This window comes from Thalassophryne amazonica, chromosome 16 (assembly GCF_902500255.1).
Source record: "Thalassophryne amazonica chromosome 16, fThaAma1.1, whole genome shotgun sequence".
Taxonomy (NCBI): domain Eukaryota; kingdom Metazoa; phylum Chordata; class Actinopteri; order Batrachoidiformes; family Batrachoididae; genus Thalassophryne; species Thalassophryne amazonica.
In genome coordinates this window covers 14922996-14944128 of record NC_047118.1, presented here as the reverse complement: position 1 = coordinate 14944128, position 21133 = coordinate 14922996, and the positions used below count along the sequence as shown (strand labels likewise).

General features: G+C 39.3%; 1 protein-coding gene across 1 annotated transcript in view; it reads right to left on the bottom strand.

Moving 5' to 3' along the window:
* zc3h7a (zinc finger CCCH-type containing 7A) overlaps positions 1-21133 on the bottom strand; it is a 37207-nt gene that overhangs the window by 10209 nt on the left and 5865 nt on the right. Inside the window, exons 2-17 of the mRNA XM_034190090.1 lie at positions 16997-17100; positions 12887-12926; positions 11419-11622; positions 10623-10781; positions 10020-10100; positions 8082-8135; positions 7969-8005; positions 7527-7873; positions 7168-7417; positions 6998-7026; positions 6748-6919; positions 6466-6624; positions 4401-4606; positions 1789-1889; positions 1473-1654; positions 1259-1332 (exon numbers count right to left, since the gene is read on the bottom strand). Coding sequence (XP_034045981.1) covers positions 1259-1332; positions 1473-1654; positions 1789-1889; positions 4401-4606; positions 6466-6624; positions 6748-6919; positions 6998-7026; positions 7168-7417; positions 7527-7873; positions 7969-8005; positions 8082-8135; positions 10020-10100; positions 10623-10781; positions 11419-11622; positions 12887-12926; positions 16997-17064 — 2163 coding nt within the window. The 5' untranslated portion in view covers positions 17065-17100. The remainder of the gene's footprint in view (positions 1-1258; positions 1333-1472; positions 1655-1788; positions 1890-4400; positions 4607-6465; positions 6625-6747; positions 6920-6997; positions 7027-7167; positions 7418-7526; positions 7874-7968; positions 8006-8081; positions 8136-10019; positions 10101-10622; positions 10782-11418; positions 11623-12886; positions 12927-16996; positions 17101-21133) is intronic.

Here is a 21133-nt window from a genome sequence, read left to right as displayed (position 1 = left end):
GGCCTCTGTGTCAAAGTGCGTCACATTGCTTAGTAGGTTATGTTTAGTTGAAAGTGTAAGTCAAATGCATTAGAAATACATCTACATATAAATAAATAAAACAGATCGTGAATTTAAAATAATTAAAAAAGTACTAACGCCCAAGCCTGCTCACCATGCAGACCTGTTACAAGTCCTCTAGCTTACTGCAGTGGGTGACAAAGGGCACATGAAGAAACATGCACACATACAAGCATAAGTCAATAAAATTAATGATTAAAAAGACTGTCTTATGAAAGAAACTATTTCAAGTTAAGAGTGCAAGTATAATTTTTAGGAGGAAAATGCATTATGTCAGATTTTTCACAAGCAAGAACCCTGCATGCATCTGGAGTGTGTGAGACAACATGAACAACAGGTTAAATCTAAGGTAGGTGTTTACATTATAAATGTGTTGCGTTTTCAAAAGTTTAATTACATTGTGTGTTTACGTCACCTATAGGTTGTGCCTTGTACAATAAACATTAATTGAGCTTCTGCTCATTAATGCAGTGTGAGCATTATAAATGATCCTGCTGATTAATTTTTCTTGTTGATGTAAGAAGCCATAGCACCATAAAATAACATTCTTAGGAAGTTTTTTTTTTGTATTGTTTTATTCTTTTACTTCTGTTTTTATTTATATATTTGAAAAATTTAATTCATTTTTAATTATTTATTAAATTTTATGTTGACTTGTTTCATGTAAGGCGCCTTGAGACAGCTTTTGCTGTGATTTGGCACATTATAAGCTAATTAAATTAAAATAAATAAACGTGACAACTTTTTTCCTTCTCTTCATGAATCATTTTTTTGAACAGATGCAAATATTACACCAGTCCGATTCATAAGTCTACTGAGCGCCACTATACTCTCACAAGTGTGATCGTAACAAGGATCAGGACACAGCTACTGCTGCAGTGCATTAGAGCAGCTTCCCCGGTTAAAGAGAAAATACAGCTACCTTAATAATCTTTTAGAACGGCACACATACAGCGGAAAAAAAAAGAACAATCAGCAGCACCAACTTTACAAGTCATGAACCACTTCACTGTGTGCCACAGAAGCAAAACAATGAAGCCTGGAGCTGTGACAGAATAATTTAAAGACTAAAAGGTGGAAAAGGCTACGCTGCCAATTCCCTAGATTTGACAATGAAAAATGTAGAAAAAAAACTGAGGAAAGCGGGAAGAAAAAGGAGAAATCAATGACTACAACCCCAAAGTTTGTGTAACCTCACCTGGTTTCCTTGCAAAGCAGCTGCTGAATTCCAATACTTCTTTGCCTCCTGGACAATACTTTCATGGGTGATGCCTATGTAATGAATGCAAACAAAATACACAAAAATAAAAACAAACCATTTTAGAACAATAAAATAATGGAATATCCAAAGCAGTCATTTTACTGGAACACTAGTCACATTTTCACCATTTCTTTCCCCAGAGCAGCCTTACCAAGTTCATGCTGCAGCATCCAAACCTTCAGTTCAACGAGACTGTGGGCATAGAAACAGTCATCTTCTCTCACGCAGCCATAACGAACTTCATGGCGACAAAGGTCCAATTGGCACAGGGGACTCAAAGGTCTGATTTTGGAATAGCGCACTGTGTTCTCCTTCAAAATGTGAACCAGGCACCTACAAGGAAATAATAATAATAATAATAATAATAATAGTGTGAGGTGATTATCTGAAATAGAACTGAGACAAACTCTTCCACAACTGTCCAAAAACATGTTTTTAATGTTTTTTAAAAAGGTAAGATAACTCACTTATGCTCTTCAAAGTCGTGCTTTGTCACTGGATGGGAGCAACGTGAAGGATCATCTTTGTTGGTTTTGCTGATTATTCTGGGTTTGTGATCAAAACACACCTGCAGATCATATTACATACACAAAGTTCTAAGGAAACTAAAGTGCTCTCATAGTTAAAAACAAACATCACAGTAAATTGAAGATGCAAATCATTAGAAGTCAAAAATTCAAACTGCAAATAAAATAGACACAAACAAATAGAAATAATTTAAGAAAAACAATTCTAGTTATAACCAACACAAAAATAAATGTTCCAAGAATAACCTTAAAAGATTCAGTGGTAATCAACCTGATATGTTAGTGTTTTCCATACATAGGCTCTACTTGAGAGGCTGGCCTCGGAAGATCAAATCTGAATTCCACTCCAAATTTCAGTTTTATTCAAATCTCTAGCAGCCATGTGGTAAGCCAGAAAATGGAACATTACAATGGTCATTTATGGAGGACACGTGAGAAATCTGAATTGTAACATTCACTACAGGAAGGTCTAATTATTGGAATGTTACACAAATGAAAATAGACTGTCTTAGTCACCTCTCTAATATGCAAGATGAAAACATCACGCTGCAATGTTTTAATTTTTTCCTCTATGATAAATCCCACAATCACCAGAGAGAATGTAAACTGATCATAAAGATGTCACTATATATCAGATTTCAAAAGGAGAAAATTAGAACAGCCAGTGTTTTACTGCAGACAAGCCTCCAGTTTTGCAATATGAGACGTTATCTACATAAACAGGCACGTACATCTGCAAGTCATCTGCATGAGCATGAAAATCCATCCCATAGCTACATACAATCTGATTAAAGAGGTGGTTTACTGACAAAAACATGCGTACACAACATCCTCTTTAAAAAGTTAGATGGGAATGTGCTCACACAAACCGAAAGTGACCTTACCGCTACATACCTCTGTCAAGGTACAAAACACCCGTTTGCCCTCCCTTAACCGAGTAGAACTAGAACTACAGGCAGAGGTGTAGTTTCACCAAAGCACAGTTAACATGGAAACCCATCTTGTGCAGATCATCTAGATGTGGGATTAATGCATTTCTGGGCCATGGGCCAACACAACAATCCTGGAGGAAGTGCACGTTAACCAGTGAAAATGCCACAATTTTTTTTTTTTAAGTTGTAATGAAACCAGCACTTTCTGAAATTCATTTGAAGCCACTGGTTTATGTTTTGCTGCATAATGTGTATATGGAATATTTATACATAATTTATTCAATTAGATGAAAGTGACAGGACTAAGAAAAAAAAGAGACATCAGGAGATGACATATCCCCCCCGGTCCCCACAAATCAGTAATATAAAGTGTCAGGGAATCAAGTACACCCTTATGCTAAATATAAATTAAATTGGTCAACTAGTTCTTGAGCTTTCCGCTAACAAGAGTGGCAAATCACAATATATTGAACATCTCACTGTGACCTTGAAATTGACCCCAAGGTCTCCAGATATCTGGCTCTTGAGATATCACACTAACAAGTGAAAATGGACAGACAGGCATGCTGATCACTATAACCCCCCCCCCCCCCAGAATATTCACTCCACGTCGTCAAGTAAATAACCAGAGAGCCAAGGGCCCTCTAAAAATGGCCACCATTTCCAAAACAAACAAATTTATGCAAATAATTTTGGGACAGGAACAATGTCAATTACCAATATTGTGCCCTTGTTAAATTAAAAGAAAAGTTATCAGACAGTTTTGCAGAAGATTTTTCGGCATAAAAATGACCGCCATTTCCTAACGAATGAATTTATAACTGTTTGACCTGATATATGTCAACGACCCATATTACATCCTTGACAAAATTACAAAAAACATTTGCGAAAATCTCCAAACGAACGAATCTATGAATATGATTTTTAGACTAGAATAATGTAAATGACCCATATTACACTCTTGCAAAAAAAAAAAAAAAAAAAAAAAATCACAATATATCGCAATAAATGGACAACGCCAACGCCAAGGGTTAGCAGCTTATTGGCTGGTAACTCAGAAAAACGTAAAAAAATAAAAATCAGAAAAACTTAAAAAAATTGTTGTGTAAGATGATGCATCAATATACAGAGGATATGAAGTATAGTGACATGGGTTGTCCATCTCAGAACCAACACCACATTTTAGATGGAAGCTTTAGCATTTAGCGTTGATGTTTCTATTTCCAGGCTATTGCTGCTTCTTTTAAGGTATTCCAAAAACAAATCAAATGACATCACAAAGGATGAATATCCCTGCAACAACTATGACTTCTATATTATGTTGTAGTGAAGTCACTAATACCGAAAAACATTTTAAATTCTTCCCTCTGTAAGTCGGCATAGATACTTGCGTCAGCAGAAGTATGTGGTCCCTGAGCACCCTTCAAGTTATTTTTTGTACTCGGGTAAAACTAGGAATCAAGCTCATTCTTACTCCATCTGGCCCATTTCCTCACCATCTCCAACCCTTTCACCCCAGAAAAGGGCAGACAGCATAAAGCCCCCCGTTACGTTCCACTGAAATATTAGATGCACCTCACCACACTAAGTGTGACATCTGGTCCAAAACGAGATACTCACTCCACAGAGAAACATGAATATCCCATGATGCTCCTGCAAGATCTTTGGGATATTCAACCTCACATTGGCACTGTGCCCAAAAGGATCAAAAAGTAGCTCCCTGGAGATAAACCCTTTTCGCTCTAGAGTCCAAACATCAATCTCTTCCTGGCAGTATGCAAATGTGCAGTGACCGGGATACAGGCACTCCTTTCCAACAGCCACCTCTGAAAGCACCAAAAAGAAGATATTGAGCATCAGCAACAAATCAAACACCAAAGAAAACATGACAAATGTCTTATTACTCAGCTATGTCTTACAAATGACATTTTGGAAGAACAATAATATAGACTACGTTGCGCAATAATACAGAGTACTTTGTGCGATTTCGATTTTTAATTCATTGTTTGCATATTAAAAATATCCGCTAAGCTTAGAACGGATCTAACCAAGCAACTGGCCAATGACAATCACCGTAACAGCGGTTCGGTGATGTGTGGTGACAACATGGCTGCCTATAGTGAACAAGATGTGCTGTCTTTGGATGAAGCAGACATGTATTTTAATTGCATTTTTACGTCAAAGTGCAAAGTAGTACCATTTTCAAAGAAGATGTGCATTTTTTTTTTAATTTTTTTTTAAGAATATGTTCCAAAATGTAAGACTTTGGAGCAGCCGAAGGGACTTACTTTTATGCATGCTGACATTTTGGGCTAACGGTTCTCACTAACGCTCAAAATGCATGAGTGTGAAAAAACTATGTTGCTTGGGTACCACAGGCTTTCAGTTGCCAACATTTTCACACAGGTGATGGTCTCAAAAATCCAAAGGGATACTGATTATACAGCCCATAATCTATTGTGTTGCAGCACTGTTTCCTTAGTTTATCTTAAAATCCTACTATATACTGTATAAATGGCTTGGCGCAATCTTAGCGCTAGGGGCAACATCAACGCAGTGACATCGCAGTTAACATTAGTATGAGTTGAGTGCTTCCATTGTGAGCAACAAGATTTTATGTGCTTCAAAAAACAAGCAAAAAAAAAAATACACGTAAAATGTTAGCGAATTAACGATGCCAATGCAGTACTAACAGGCCAATGTTGGAAAGAAACCTAGTTTAGCGTGCTAACATTCACATGGTATTGCAATGCTATCAGGCTAACGTTAGCATGAGATGAATGCCTCCACTGTGAGTGATGGGATTCATAATGTGCTTTACAACCCCCCCCCCCCAAAAAAAAAACAACAAATACTATGTTGTGTTGCTTTCATTTTGTTTTTTTCGTTGGACAGGCAAACAAATAACACAGATTTGGGCCTTAGAGAATTATGATAGATGCCATACAGACAGTAAAAATCATATATGGGTATAGACAGACAGGTAGCTGTGTTTTCCTTCACTTAATAGACAACAAGGGGTGCCTCACAAAATCCAGTGTCTTGTCTCATGATACAATAACAGGATTTTGGTGGGCACCATGGCTGATAATTATTAGCCCTCAGTCTGAGGTTCACTGGCTTCTGACTGCCATTTCACTACCAGCCCGAGACTTGCAAAAAGACACATTTTTGGAGTCACACAGGAGTCTGCAACCAAGGTGCCACAGTGTAGCTGATGTGCCGCACTAAATTCTCATGCTACTATGAAGCAAATTGTGTCTATTGCTGCTGAAGATGATACAAAATCTGGCCAAGACATTAAAACTCATGCACAGGTTTTAATATAAATTTTGGGAAACTCTTTCACTGTTTTTCCACCAGTTATACCCTGTTCATACTGACGTGGTGATGAGGCGTTTGCGGCTGATTTGACAGCATCGACATGGGTCAGCTGCATTCATGCAGCACATCTATTCCATATATTCTGCAGCTACATCAAAGGAATACTCCACTAGGAAATGTGTTTTGCGCACAAATTACTTTTGCGGTGTACATGCCCCAAGCACAGTATAACGACAATAAACTGAATATGGTATTGAATGGTTTCATTTTAAGCATTCAATGGTAGCTTTAGAGGATTCAATCAGATATTAATTTTTTTAAGTCATGTGCAAACACGTCGTCAGGGATGTTTAAATATTACCTTTGCAAATGTAATAAGGTCCAACATATTGCGTTTTTGTTGGTCTGGGGCGAATGAGCTTCCATGTTTTGTCTGCAGAGTGCTTTATTCTGCCAAGTAAAGCATCCTTTTTGCATTTATGATCTTCAGTGTGAAGTGTGTAATCCAACACACCAGGCCCTATGCAGACGGAAATTAAAAACATTTAAGAAATAAGTACTGCTGTCATTTGACACTGCATGACAAAAAAAAAAACAAAAAAAAAAAAACACACAACTGCACCAGTGAACACAAATTCCATACCAGTTTTCACGAAGCAGATCGAGCATGCTTGTCTGAATTCATGCGTTTCAGCTAAAGGATTCTTAGCCAAATCTATACCAGTCGGGCCCAGCGACAAATCGGCGGCAGCAGGAAAGCCCTTCACATTCGGCATGCCGACAGCCATTCCCATGGGACTGTCTGTATTGTTCATCTGTATTTTAAAACAAAAGCCTTATTAAAACTGTCTTAAGTGACTGTGTCAAGTTAAAATTCACAGCACAAGCATTACCTGTGTAATAAATGGAGCCTGAGGAAAATCTACAATGCAAAGAGGAAAATAAATAAATACAAGTCAACAATAAGCAGCATAACACACAAATCTGACAGTGATTAAATATCAATACGGAGACATTAACAGAAGTAAAATGTCAGAACTGTGGGGATATAAAAGTACCATACCAGTTTTGAACTCTGACATGGAGAGACTATCCAGTGAATCCAATGGTGGGGCCAGGGTGTCAAAAGTGTCTATACCAAAATATGCACTTGACCCTGACTTGTGATATAAAGGGGGCAGATTTACAGTGCACTGCTGGGGACCATGCAGAAATGGGTTGATATGAGATGGCATTAGGAATGGACTTGACAAAGAACTGCCAGAGGCAATACTGGTTGGTAAAGGAAGAGGCCCCTTCACTGTGGGAATACCCTGGAGGAAGAGACGAGAGAAGCGGCACTTACTTTGAGACGCACAAATAGTAAGGTATCGACACGACATATTCATCGGTAAGACCCAGTGGTCACATCTGGGCTCTAACCATGACTGATTCAGGGCCTGCTTGGTCCAGTAGATCATCAAGGTCATCCCCAATGATGTCTGCATCAAAATCTTGACTGGTATCAAGCAATACACGAGGGTTGCTGGTTCTGCATCCATTCACAAATGTGGGCACATTTAGGGGAACTAAATCAGGTGTAGACACAGGCAAAGGTACAGACTCAAAGCCCGGTGGCTCCGATGGGGGTACAGATGCGATGCTGTTTTTGATAGGAACTTCATCCGCCACAACCACATCATTTAGTGGTGGATGCACTGCTACTGGAACTTGAACTGGGGCTGGGCCTTGAACCAGAACACTGCCATCCTGGATCACATGGGGGACTTCTAAAACATACAAATATTTAAAAAGAAAAGATGGATTTAATATAGACAACTTTCATAACCGAGGTGACAAAAATATGTTAAACTGTGAAACTAACCAATTTCTATTTCTTCAACTGAAGAGTCGTGAGAAAACTGGAAAACAGTAAACAAAAATGCAGTGAACGATGCATATTTTCAAACTATATCCCTTTTACAAAAGTTATCTTACTTTGTCAGATGATGCATCTTGATAGTTTGATCCACGCAAGGCATTCAAAGCAGGCTAGAAAACAAAAAACAAAAAACGCACCGCACATATTTATTATAAATTACAAATATCTGGGTGTGTAAACTTCAATTTTAACACATGACCTCCACCACAACAATTCAAACTTCAGACTGACAAAAATTTCAACTTCAGGATACAGAGGAAGAATGAATGACAGCAGATACCCCAATAGTGGGAGCTGCTCAAAGGAAGAGAGATTTCCTGCCTGAAGAGCTATGCCATGGAGATAATGCTGGCACATTCTACTCAAATGCCAGATACCAATGTCCAGGTCCAGAACCCCTGCACTTCATTTTATTGCATTATTCAAATTCTTTATTTTTATTGATTCCACTGGGTGATAACTACTACACACTATACATAAAGAGAAGCTTCCTGTTGTGCCCTCTGGGGCACAAGGGTATTTCCTTGATTTTAACCCCCTTTGGAAGTACTTCATTTATTATAATGCTTGTCTTACATATCAAAACATTCAGAACAATTTTGGCTTTATGAATGTTACACACATTTGTCTAGAACACTGTATAGAGAGGAATAATCTTGCTCTAGACCTGACAATATGAAATGCATTTTTAGAAGATGTGTTGTGCCTTCAATAGATGTATAAATGTTTGAATACAATCCTTGAACATTGAAAAATGAGAGGTCCGTGTCACAAAAGATTCTCCACTAACATATGCTATAGTCTCTCCACTGCAGCCTCTTGCAGGATGATCAAACCCAGGTGATCTCTTGGATTGGCTCTAGGATAGCCAAAAATGATCAGAAACAGATGGAAACAAGAGTTGAAATGTAGTTTCATGAAGTGGTCAACCTTCAGTCACCAATTTATCAATAGAAATATGACATGCTGGTATATCCATGGAACCCAGAAAGTTAACACATTTTTAAAGGATTTTGAAACAATGTCACATAGTTCTTCCTCTGACATAAAAGGAAAACTTCCACATGTAAAAGGTTATAAATGGTTAACAGAATTTAAGCCCATATTCCTTGAGGAATCAAAGAATAATGGTGACTTAAATGTTCTCAAATATATTTAATAGTTACGATCAGGAAGAAACTGTTGTTAATCAGAGTTATTTTAATCATAAAAGTGGGCACAGGCCAGTGCTCTTATGAATACAGATGAAACCAGGAAAGGCTCAGAAATGTAAACAGTGTGTTTGTTGACTAAATAGTTCTGCATGTGCAGCCTTTATATTACTCAATCATCCATCCACCCATCCATTTTCTTCCGCTTTATCCGGAGTCGGGTCGCGGGGGCAGCAGCTCAAGCAAAGCCGCCCAGACCTCCAGATCCACACACACCTCCCCCAGCTCCTCCAGGGGAACCCCAAGGCATTCCCAAGGCAGCCGAGAGATGTAGTCCCTCCAGCATGTCCTGGGTCTTCCCCGGGGCCTTCTCCCAATGGGACGTGCCCGGAACACCTCTCCAGCGAGGCGTCCAGGGGGCATCCGGAAAAGATGCCCGAGCCACCTCAACTGACTCCTTTCGACGTGGAGGAGCAGCAGCTCGACTCTGAGCTCTTCCCGAGTGACCGAGCTCCTCACCCTATCTCTAAGGGAGCGCCCAGCCACCCTTCGGAGGAAACTCATCTCGGCCGCTTGTACTCGCGATCTCGTTCTTTCGGTCATGCGCCAAATCTCATGACCATAGGTGAGGATCGAAACGTAGATCGATCAGTAAATCGAGAGCTTTGCCCCCCTACTCAGCTCTCTCTTCACCACTCAATCATATCCTGTTAAAAGCAGGTGAATAACAAAATAATTAACCCCTTAAGGTTGTAATAGCAGAGGTAATTAAAATACACTGACATTTCCTTATGCTAGTCAGAGTGTGTTTTCATTTATTATAGCAAGTTTGTGCACACATACCTTACTCCTTACATAGGCTTTACGAATTTTCAATCCTAATATTTTGGCAAGGTCCTGAGTCAGCTGTATAACACTGGGATCCTGGAAATAATCCAACATTCACAACAATTACTCAAACACAATCTGAAATATGTGCAATTTTATTATGCTATAAAAGCTAGAGGGGAAAACAAAACAAAACAAAACAAAAACACTAAGCTTAACTATATTGTCTTTTAGAGGCAGGACCGCATCAAATAACCCGAGAAACTAATTCAACTAGAAATTATTTGAATAATGGACTTAACATTGCACATACACAGAACTAAGTTGTCAAATGTAAAAACTGCAGGATCAAGAGGAAAGTGTCAACTATTCAGCTGTACTACATAAGAAAACTAAGTATAGTAAATATCATTAAATTTCCAAATTTCCATTCCATATCAGTAGTCAATGTGTTTGAAACAAGTAGGGTGACCCCTAATGTTTGCAAACTAAATCTGACTTCCAGTTGTGACCCATTTCCTGTCCCAGTCCACAGAATAAAGCATTCATCTGTTTTATACAAAATTTAATCAAGCATGTGATCCTTCTTAGGTAACCCCGGTACAAACATTTCCTTACTTGAGGCACTGCGAGGGAACATTTGGCAACGGCCTCATAGGCCTCTTGATGTCTCCCCATCTCCTTCAAAGATTTTGCTTTTCGATACAGTGCTTTGTAGTTTCCGTCGTTCAAATGAAGAGCCTTCTCACAATCTTCTAATGCTTGGTCATACAGACCCTAAAAAACGCAGCAGAGAAACCCATCATGCACTTGAAAAAGTCACTTTTACATCATACAGATATTTTCTTTGCTCAATGGCTTTCCAAAATCCATTATGATGTATCCCAACAGCTGCTCAAGAACTTAATTTGCTCATATCCCAAATAAGAATATGGAAGGATAATGGAATATCAGACCTGTAAACCCTTCTCTAAGTCTCTCCAGAAAATCACTGTGTACATTGAAACGACTTTAAAATAAGGGTTTACTTTGGAAAACTCATAGATGAAGTACTTGCATATCAACTATGACACTACAGCTATGTAGTGCTTTTCCCTGCGTGTTATCCAATATGTAGCTATGCCGCTGAGAACCACCGGCATAGAAACAGGACAAGTATACACCTATGTAATCACCTGGTTGCATCAAATAGATGACTACTGTCAAATGGGACAGTTATGTATAGGGTGGTGAATAGAGCAAAGCACCGCACCAGCACATTCACACACCTGACCTTTGGCTTATATTAGAAAGCAAATAAATCATATTACGATTGTCTCAGCATACCCCTTACAAGCACTACAATATCCTTCCTAGAATGCCTGGTTTTCTGTTAAACTACCAGGGCTGGAATCAAACATGACTGACAACTTACAGGAACAACGTTCAAGTATGCTGCAGCTCGGTTTGCATACAGTTTTTCCAATAATCTTGTCGGAACACAGATCTCTTCGGAGTCAGCGTACTCTGCAATACTCAAGGCTTCTGTGTACATTTCAATGGATTTAGTCCAATCTCCTTCTTTAAATACATCATTTCCTTCTCCAAAAAGATTCCATACAAGATCCTTAATGAACACCTGGGAAAAAAAAAAAGCAGGAGGAACCTAAGTCAGTATTTGACCTTTAAGCCAGCCTGTATTTTTGAGCCAATCCATCAGTTGCCATCAGGGAACATCCAAAATGGTTTTATCAGGACCAATGTAGATCAGTAATCAGAGAAATCAATAAGCTTTGAGTTGTGCTTTTAAAGCCTCACGTGTCACCACAGTCCCACAATGCTATGCTTCATCGCATGAGGAGTAGGGATGGGACTGATCCTGACGTAATTCACGTACAAGAAAATGCCGATCCAACCCGCAACATTTTCTGATATCAAAGAAGAGCCATTGTGAATCCTCTCAAGTGCTGTTTGCTCTCTGCCCAGCGGGAAGAGAGGAAGGGGAGGTTTTTGAAGCAGGGCTGTCTGAGAGAGCTCTTCCGCAGTGTTCTAGCTGCAGTTAGCAGTAAAGTTCTGCTCGGCTCTCGGGTTCAAAGTGTCTGTTCGTCGAGCACGGATTTGCCGAAAAATTAACTGAATTGTTGCTGAAAATGTGTGCTAAAAAGGTAGTCGCTTCACTGTCCCGAGGCTGTAAAACAGCAGCTCAGCATGCAGCCGAGAAGGATAAAGTCTCCATTAAAATCCTATGCATAAGCGTCTGTGATAATACATTTTAAACTTTAAAGGCTTGGTGCTTCCAAAAAGTTTGCACAGCATGAAAACCGCTGTTTTCGAGAGCAAGAAAATGAGAGAGTCTGTCTGTCTTTAAGTCTATAAAAAAATAAATAAATAAATAAAAGTACTTAATTCTTTCACCAAAACGCCAAAATCTAGGCTTTCATCTCAGATACACCTTCTGGCAAATTGTAGTTTAACTTTCAGGTCTCCTTTTTAAGAAAATTCTCAAATAAAATTAATAATGATGATGATGATAATATTAATAATTAAAGCAAACAGAGCTCTTGTACTGGATAAGTATCGGTATCGGCAGATATCCAAATTCAGGTATTGGGATCGGAAGTGAAAAACTGTGGATGGGTGCATCCCGAATGATGAGTGACACCCACTGAAAAGGAGAGCTAAAAAGAGAGAATGCTAATCCACAAAGGCAGTGAGGAGAGTTGGGTGATGGAGCCATGAGACACATCTACCTTCCAGCTCTCCACTCTGAAGCCCATTTTTAAATTTAGATCACCAATCACAGAAACCAAATTACCAATAACTGGGAAAAATCTTCATACTGGTCAACCCCTAGTTGTCAGCCATAGGAGCAAAAAAGGAAAAATAAAAAAACATTTCCTCACCTCATACTGTTCTTGACTTCCCGGAAAAGGGAGGGTTGACCTATAGGACAAGGCAGAGATCACAAATCTTTAACATGTACACAACACCAGAAAACAGTGAGGCAACACATTTTGTCAGTGTAACCTGACATAAGACAATCCACAGACTCAACGTTATCTATTTTTCCCTTTTTTTTTTTTTTTTTTTATTTATTTAGGGGTGTCACAATACATGTATTTGTACTGAACCGTATGGTACACACTTGACTGATATGGTATGATTCTACACACGTGCATATTTGTTTCCACAAATCACCAACGTGTCATCTCATGTCCAGACTGTGTGTCCATCTAGTTTCAGGCTCTGTGCAGGAGGTGTAGTCTTATGCCTCAGTGCAGGTGTGGCAAGAGACCTCAGCCTGCTGACAGTGTGTGAGTCGCAGAGGAAACAGCTAACCAGGCAGCTGAAGCGAGGAACCAGATTATTTAACCTAGAACCACTGGAAACGGGAATGGAATTGCTTAATTTACCCAATTCTTCCTAAATATGAACATAAAAGTCAAAATGTACCGATCCCACATGTCACTGAATGACTGTCCCTGGATGAGATCAGTCCGCATTCGAGTTTAGACGCCACCAATTTATGACAAAAGCTGATGTTTCATATGAATTACTGCAAAAATTCACAGATGAGATGGCTGCCAAATAGCAATACTGCATACAATGATTTAAATCTTTAGAGTGAGGTTTTATGAAGATGCAGCTATTTGTGCAAAAATCAAAACAAACTTATTAAAATAGATAAAATATCAAATGTAGCAATGGGCAATAAGCCCCCACAAAGTCCCATTGTCAAAAAAGTGTTGAAAAGGTTACAATTTACCAAAGAACATATTGACTGGCCTAAAGAAAAATGGAGCATCACTGTGTGGACTGATGAAAGCAAGATTGTTATTTTTGTGTCTAGGGATCACAGTTTGTCAGACAACCCCCAAAAACTGATGGATTCAAAAATTAGGAACCAGTTCTTAATACCCAATTCTATTGTCAAACAGCATTTTATTACCTCCACCATTGAAATTGGAGGAGGTTAGCCCCTGTTTGTTTATCTCTTAATGAACAGTCTGAAGCCCACAATTTTTCATTCGCTGTTGCGACTCGCGCGTTCTGGTTCAGGGCACAATGTAAACAAACCTCATGAAGTATGGACAACAAGACAACATTGGGGCATGGCAGAAGTCCATCACAGGTGCTATACCTCCTCTAGATAACCCTCTCAACTTGGGAGAACGTGTCATCATCGTAATTGCCCCTGAACTTGCTGGATCAACACCATCTACGTCCTCACTAGCCACTGTTTACATGCGCTGAGAGATGGCTGAACTCTGCTGGTGCCACAATGCATCCTGGGAAGCGTTGGGGTCTGCCCGGGGGGGATTATGGGAAATGTCAAAGTACTAAATATATCATTATGAAATTGTTACGGAAGATTCATATCCTGATAGGCAAGAACTGATTAAATTTTCAAGGGCATAGGTCAAAGTCACAAAAAAAAAAAACATTGAACGAATTTTCAAAAATTCTTATACATTTACACAATAACTTCTTCTGGGTTTTTGTGTATATATATATATATATATATATATATATATATATATATATATATATATATATATATATATATATATATATTCTCCACTCAGATTGAAATAGCCAATCACAGATTAGCCTTTCTGTCCATCATTTACCCGTATTTTGGCATGCTTGGAGCCAGAAAGTTATGTTGGATCCAAAAGGATCCAAAAAAAGGCTAGGGCCAAAAGTTACACTGGATTGGTTCCCACTGACCAATAGCGTTAGAGCTTACTGCCAACAGCTAGCCAATCAGAGTGCGGCATACGAAGGTCAGGAACTAGCTGACAGACGCTGGTCGAAAAAATGGCAACAGCAGAAAATCGTCTGCCAGCGAGGTTTGCTGAGTTCACAGAGGCGGAACTGGTGGAAATATTGAACTCCAAGGATGCCAAAAACACTAATAAGGTAGACAAGCACACTATTGATGTTTTAGAAGCGTTCATTTGAATCAATCATATGCTGTTCACAACAAAATAAATTGATCTAAGTTACTTGACTCTGTTTGCTTAATTTGGGAGGGGGGTGGAGAACATAACTGATGGATGGCAAGTCGTTCAACATGGAGGAATATTGGATGCAGAAAAGTTATACTGGACAAGGAGTAGCCAAGTCCAATATAACTTTTCTTCATCCAATATTTCTCTATCTTGGACTCCTTACCATCCATTATTTGTATAATTAATATATATATAAATTTGTAAAAAAAAAAAAAAAAAAAAAAACATTTTTACATTGTTATTATGGGGTATTGTGTGTAGAATTTTGAGGGAAAACATTAATTTCATCCATTTTGGAATAACGCTGTAACATCAAAAAAAAAGTACAATTTAAGATATAAATTTAGGAAGCTGTGTGTGTGTATGTGCGCGCATTTGGCTATTAAAAATAAACTCAAACTGATTATTCAATGATCAAAATAGCTCAATTAATTTAATAATCAATTAATCATTGCAGCTCTAAATTGGAGCACTATTTTGTCACTTTCAAAAAAAAAAAAAAAGCTGCCAAAAAGGTGCCATCATACGTAATGCAGCAATGTGCATACAAACCAGTTTTAACACATGGTCTTCCTGCTGCAAAAACATCAAGCTCTGATTTAGATCATGAGATCAGAGAAATATCTAATGTTGCAAAAGTAAAACCACTAAGTCAGCAGTTAAAATTAGCACGTGGGTCTTATGAACAACAACATGATTTAACAGACAAAACTTGCATTGCATCAAGCTTCCTGTGTTTTTTTTTTTTGACACCTTTAAAAGCACAAAAACATGCACCTCTGTTTAAAATCAACCAGCCAGCATTTGACATTCACGCTTTAATTTTTATGGCGTAAAATGTCTGTACATCTTATTCAGACGTTAACCACCCTCATCTCTGAAATTACGTGATCATGATCACGTCAGCATCCCTGCACACCTTGTGTGACACAGCAGAAACAAAGTGACGTACAAAATAACAGATCAGTGGGAAGGGGCAACTGTTTGGTGCTGCTTGTGTCAGAGTTGTGTCGTCTCATACGATGGCAGAGTCAGGATGCACAACACAAACAAACGGCAGAAATTATGTGCATTAAAAAAGATTACATTTAGCTGAGTCCGCTGCGGAGTGGTACCTTAAAATCCTACAGCCTGATTTATGCTTCTGCAAGTCTGAAGTATTGTCGACATGTGCATGACCCTTTTAAAGTTCTCCATTGCAGCTTTATACAAATTACAGCAGGAACAGCAGCCTTTTCTGGATTAATTTGTCCCTCAACAAGGTCCTCTTCTTTGTACAATCATCACCCTCCAAACCAACAATACAGCACATACAATTTCTCTCCATGAATTTCGGGTCATTTGAGCATCTATTTCTGACTGTGTTGTGAAGCTGGTCAAATTTGTGGACTTTTCCACCAAACATATTTGATCCTTGATCGAAATGTAATAGGCAGGCACACTGCAAAAACTTAAAATATGATGGGAGAGGAAGAAGTTAAAATGGAAAAGTGACAGATCATAGCCCTTGTGGTCTTGGTCATTTCGACCGGGTTCGCAGCGACGCAGAGGGCTGTGATCTAAAGCGGTTTGGTTCATCACACCCAGGGATATGTGCGATATTTAACACCATATTACAGTGCTGGCAACGAGCAGCATTTTGTTAAAACACCAGCCTTGAATTACACCCTGCCTCATTCGTATCCCATGTCTTAGCACAATTTGAAAAAATAAATGGCCGGGCTTTTAATCAATGAAATACAGTACCCACTTTCCTCAAATTAGCGAGTGTCAGTGCTGAACTTCAATTCGTACCTCTGTTACTGGGCACGTTCAGACTGCTCTGTTCGGTATACTGTATTACACACTCATTTTCATTCATGACTACGGGCAAATGCTCCTCAATTCAATGCTGTTTTAAGTTCTTTTTAAAATTCGAAAGCAAATAATATTTGCTATGATTCTTGTTATCCGGTCCGAACTGTGGGCTCTGCGATCCATTGCACCTGCGATACTTACTGAATGAACTGCAGGCCTTTCTGAATCTCCTGCCAGCGACTCCGTCTGTCTTGACATGCTCCCGACATGTCCACGTCTTTTAATCCAATCCTGACAGTCAGAACCTGCAGCAATGACATGTTAGTGATAAACGTGCAAATGATGGGCACCAGCAGTGTTTATTTCGCGCTTTTCTATTTCTCTTGTCGCTGTAAAACGCCCACTCGGAGTGAAAAAGAATAGCAGCTTGTCGCTTTCTCTATTGCTTGCAGATAATCTGAGCGCAAGGTGAGAGGACAGAACAGAAAACAGGTCATGATTTTGAGTGTGTGTTTGACCTGTACTGAAAGCAATAAATGTGCTGTTTAGCTCAGAGCTGCAAACTTTATTAGCCAACTAATCATCATCTGTGCTCCTTCCAGGTGGCTGGGGTCAGCCTCAAGTGGCCACTCAATGAACTGAGGCTTGTACATTAGTCAACTAAATAAATAAATAAGTAAACAAATAATGACAAGACGACTGCTATTAAAAAAAAGTTGTCAACTCAAAAATCAGCAGTTGTGAAACCCCCCCAGAAACCAGTCAGGTGAGTTTGTGGCGAAACCTTTTACAACACTTGCATACTGTTCTGTCTTTTCCTGCATATGCTAACTCAGCAAGTAAAATTAAAGTGGCACCCATTACAAGATTTGCAGTTGTTTTTGCATTGTGTGGCTTTCAGCCAAATAACCATATTTTATTATTTAGATTTGGGGTTTTTTTTAAAGTGTCAAAATGTTGCATTGTCTCATTCTTGTGAACTCAGTATCCTGTACAGTCTCACCCCTACTCCCAAACAGAAAGATCCTGGTTTCTGCCCCACTATCCAGCCTCTATGTACATCTGGAGTTGCCACAGGAAAGCCCATTTCACACCACGCGAGTGTGGTGTGTTGATTTCATTTCGCTTACAAGTTGCACCTAAATGATACACCGCCTATATGAGACGCACGTCACAGGGATGTTGAGCACTGCAGTGGTCAAAATATCTCGATATTTGGAGTGGTGTCTATTTTTCATGCACAAGGTCAACACGGACATGCAAATAGTGTGAGGTAAAAAATAAATAATCTGAAACTATCGATGGACTCTTGAGTGCCAACGGGGAGAGTAATGTGCCTTGATTAGAAAGAGTGGTGTCAAATCACAACATGGCGCCATTTTGGTTCCAACTGCACTGAACTACTGAATGAACCTTTAATGTTTAACATGTTTAACAATCGGTTGCAGTATGTCCAGAACTCTGCTGCGAGGCTTCTGACCCAGAATTAATTTTAAAATCTTGGTTTTGACTTTCAGAGCACTACATGGTCAGGCTCCTGATTACATTGCTGACTTGATTCAGCCCTACACCTCAGCCCGCAGCCTCAGATCTTTAGGTCAGAACCTGTTGATGGTTCCTCGAACCTGCTTTAAAACTCGAGGAGACCGATCTTTTAAAGCCGTAGCACCTCGTCTCTGGAACGAACGCCCTCTGTCCCTGTGATCCCTGGACTCTGTTGAGATGTTCAAAAAGCAACTAAAGACTCTACTTTTAAACAGGCTTTTCATGGCCAATAATCTTTTAGTACTTGTATTTTTACTGTATATTTTGTTTTACCTTGTAAAGTGCTTTGTGACCCCTGTCTGTGAAAAGCGCTATATAAAGTTTACTTACTTACATTTTTTTTTTTTTAATAATTGAACCACATCCAGCAACACATCCAGGTACAAATGCTATCAAAATAAATATAAAGGTAGTTAAGCTATCAAATTTACAATTTATGATGATTAATTTAATTCATTTAAAGCCCGATTTATGCAGCTGCAGCTAACTGCGTGTCACACAATGATGTGCGTGGCAGATTTAAAGTTCTCCTTCTCTGGATTATACTTTATTCTGGACTAATTTGACCCTCAACAAACTTTTCTTTCTACAATCATCACCTCCAAATCAAAGGTAAGCTGTACAATTTCCTCTTTTACAGACTTTGTGCTATAAATGTGCAGACTATTCTGATCCATTTGTAATCAGCGCCCACTGTAAAAACTATTATAATATGATGGGAGATGAAGGATTGAAAGCAGAAAAGTCAAATCACAGCTGTATGTCTGACTGAACAGGTGAACATCAGGCTTCAGGTCCCAGTCTGAACACGGTTTGAAAAAAATAAATGGTCGGACTTTTAATCACAGAAATGACTCCGGTCCCACTTTACTCAAATCGGCAAGTGTCTGAGCTGAAGTTTAATTTGTACCTCTGCACATCCAGATTGCTCTGGGGTTTTAATGAAAATACAGTGCAATCAGACAGGACATTTATCCGATGTGAGCGAGATATACGCAACGGATTAGTTACCGTCAGGAGGTGCCGAACATCTACGGGAATCCTGAATCGGGATGTGCGCCTCATTTCATGACCTGGTCAAAATTTCCTCAGAATTTTTTTTTCCTGCCAAATGTATTTGATCCATTATCAAAATGTCAACGCGTGCGCACTGCAGGCTGCACAGTTAAAGGAGCAAAGTGCTTTCACTGCGCAGCCCACAGTTCTGAGTGTGAGCATGGTGTGAAAAAGAAAAAAAAAACCGTAGGGATTTTAATCACGGAAATGACTCCAGTCCCACATGCGAGGGGTTAAATGGAAATACATTACAATTGGACGGGACATTTTATCCGATGTGAGAAAAAAAATCCACTGTGCAAAATCCGTTATATACGTGTTTATTAAATGGAAAACAATACAAAACTCTGGAACTTTTTGGTCCAGTGACTGCGAATATGTGGTTTCTATGATGATGGTTTAGGTGAGTATTACTGTACATGGGACTGAACAATAAATTTACCTTTGACAATGAAGTCACTTCCATCCCACACGGCTGACTATTTTCTCAATTTTTTTTTCTGTTTGGATCTGAAGGGAATCTGAACATGTTGAAGTCCTCGTTGTGTCTATTTGTGCCTCAAAATGCACAACAACCCATCATTTTCAGCGAAAAAAAAAAAAAAAAAAAAAAAAGCTGGATTTACATGCAGACAGATTAACAGCGAACGCTATTTTGAATTCAAGATGGCACCAGGAATCACGTCACAGTTTTTTTTTTTCTCGACTCGTCACGTCACCACTTTATCGAGGCACATCAGGAAGAGTGTCCTGAGGTGCCTTAGTGGTTAGCACTGCTACCTCACAGAAAGGAGGTCAAGGGACAGATTCCCACCCATGGCCTTTATATGTGGAGTCTCCATATTCTCCCCGTGCTTGCGTGGGCTTCCTCCCACATCCAAAGATATGCAGATTTGGGGAATTGGAATGGCTACATTTTCCATAGATGTGTGTGTGAGAGAATGTTTGTCTACATGTGGCCTTGCGACAGAATGGCATCCTGTCCAGGGTGCACCCTGCCTCACGCCCTGTGACTGCTAGGATAGGCTCCAATCCACCCCTGTGACCCTAGATAGGAGTAAATGGGTATAGAAAATGGTTGGATATTTACAGAGTGAGGGCAGCGGTAATAGGGGGAGGAATTGTACTCATTTCCATGACAATGACATCAATCGGAATTTAACATGGGTTTACAGCCATCGATTGGGGTAAAACAATTTTTACAGAGAGCTGAACATGAACAGTATCCATGAAAAAAAAAGCAACACTGATCTGAATTTATAAATTTAACTAAAAAAAAAAAAAAAAAAAATTTAAAATAATAATAATAAAAAAAATTCAGAACCAGAGTTCATTCAGGTCCTGATCATTGTCTGCATCAGTACACACTCAGAAGTAGCTCCCCGACCTCTTCCTCCCGCTTCTCCCTCTTACATGGACAAATGTTCCTCAGCTTTTGCAGACATGAAGCCCGTTCTAGCCTTATCAAATAGGCACTTCCAAGAGTTCAGATCCACAGCAGCTAAGCTGCCCTGAGAGTCCACTGGAGCCAGTCACCCCTTAAGCTGGGCAGACACTGTACGATATTTTCAATCGTTGTACTCGGCTCCAAGTTCAGAGCGCACAATTTATGTTCTCAAACTACACGGCCCGATACTCTGATACAATCTGACTGCTCATATCGTACGTTCAGGGAAAAAAAAAAAAAAAACACACAACACCACACCACACGTCGGACTCGTGTTTCCAGAAGCAAAA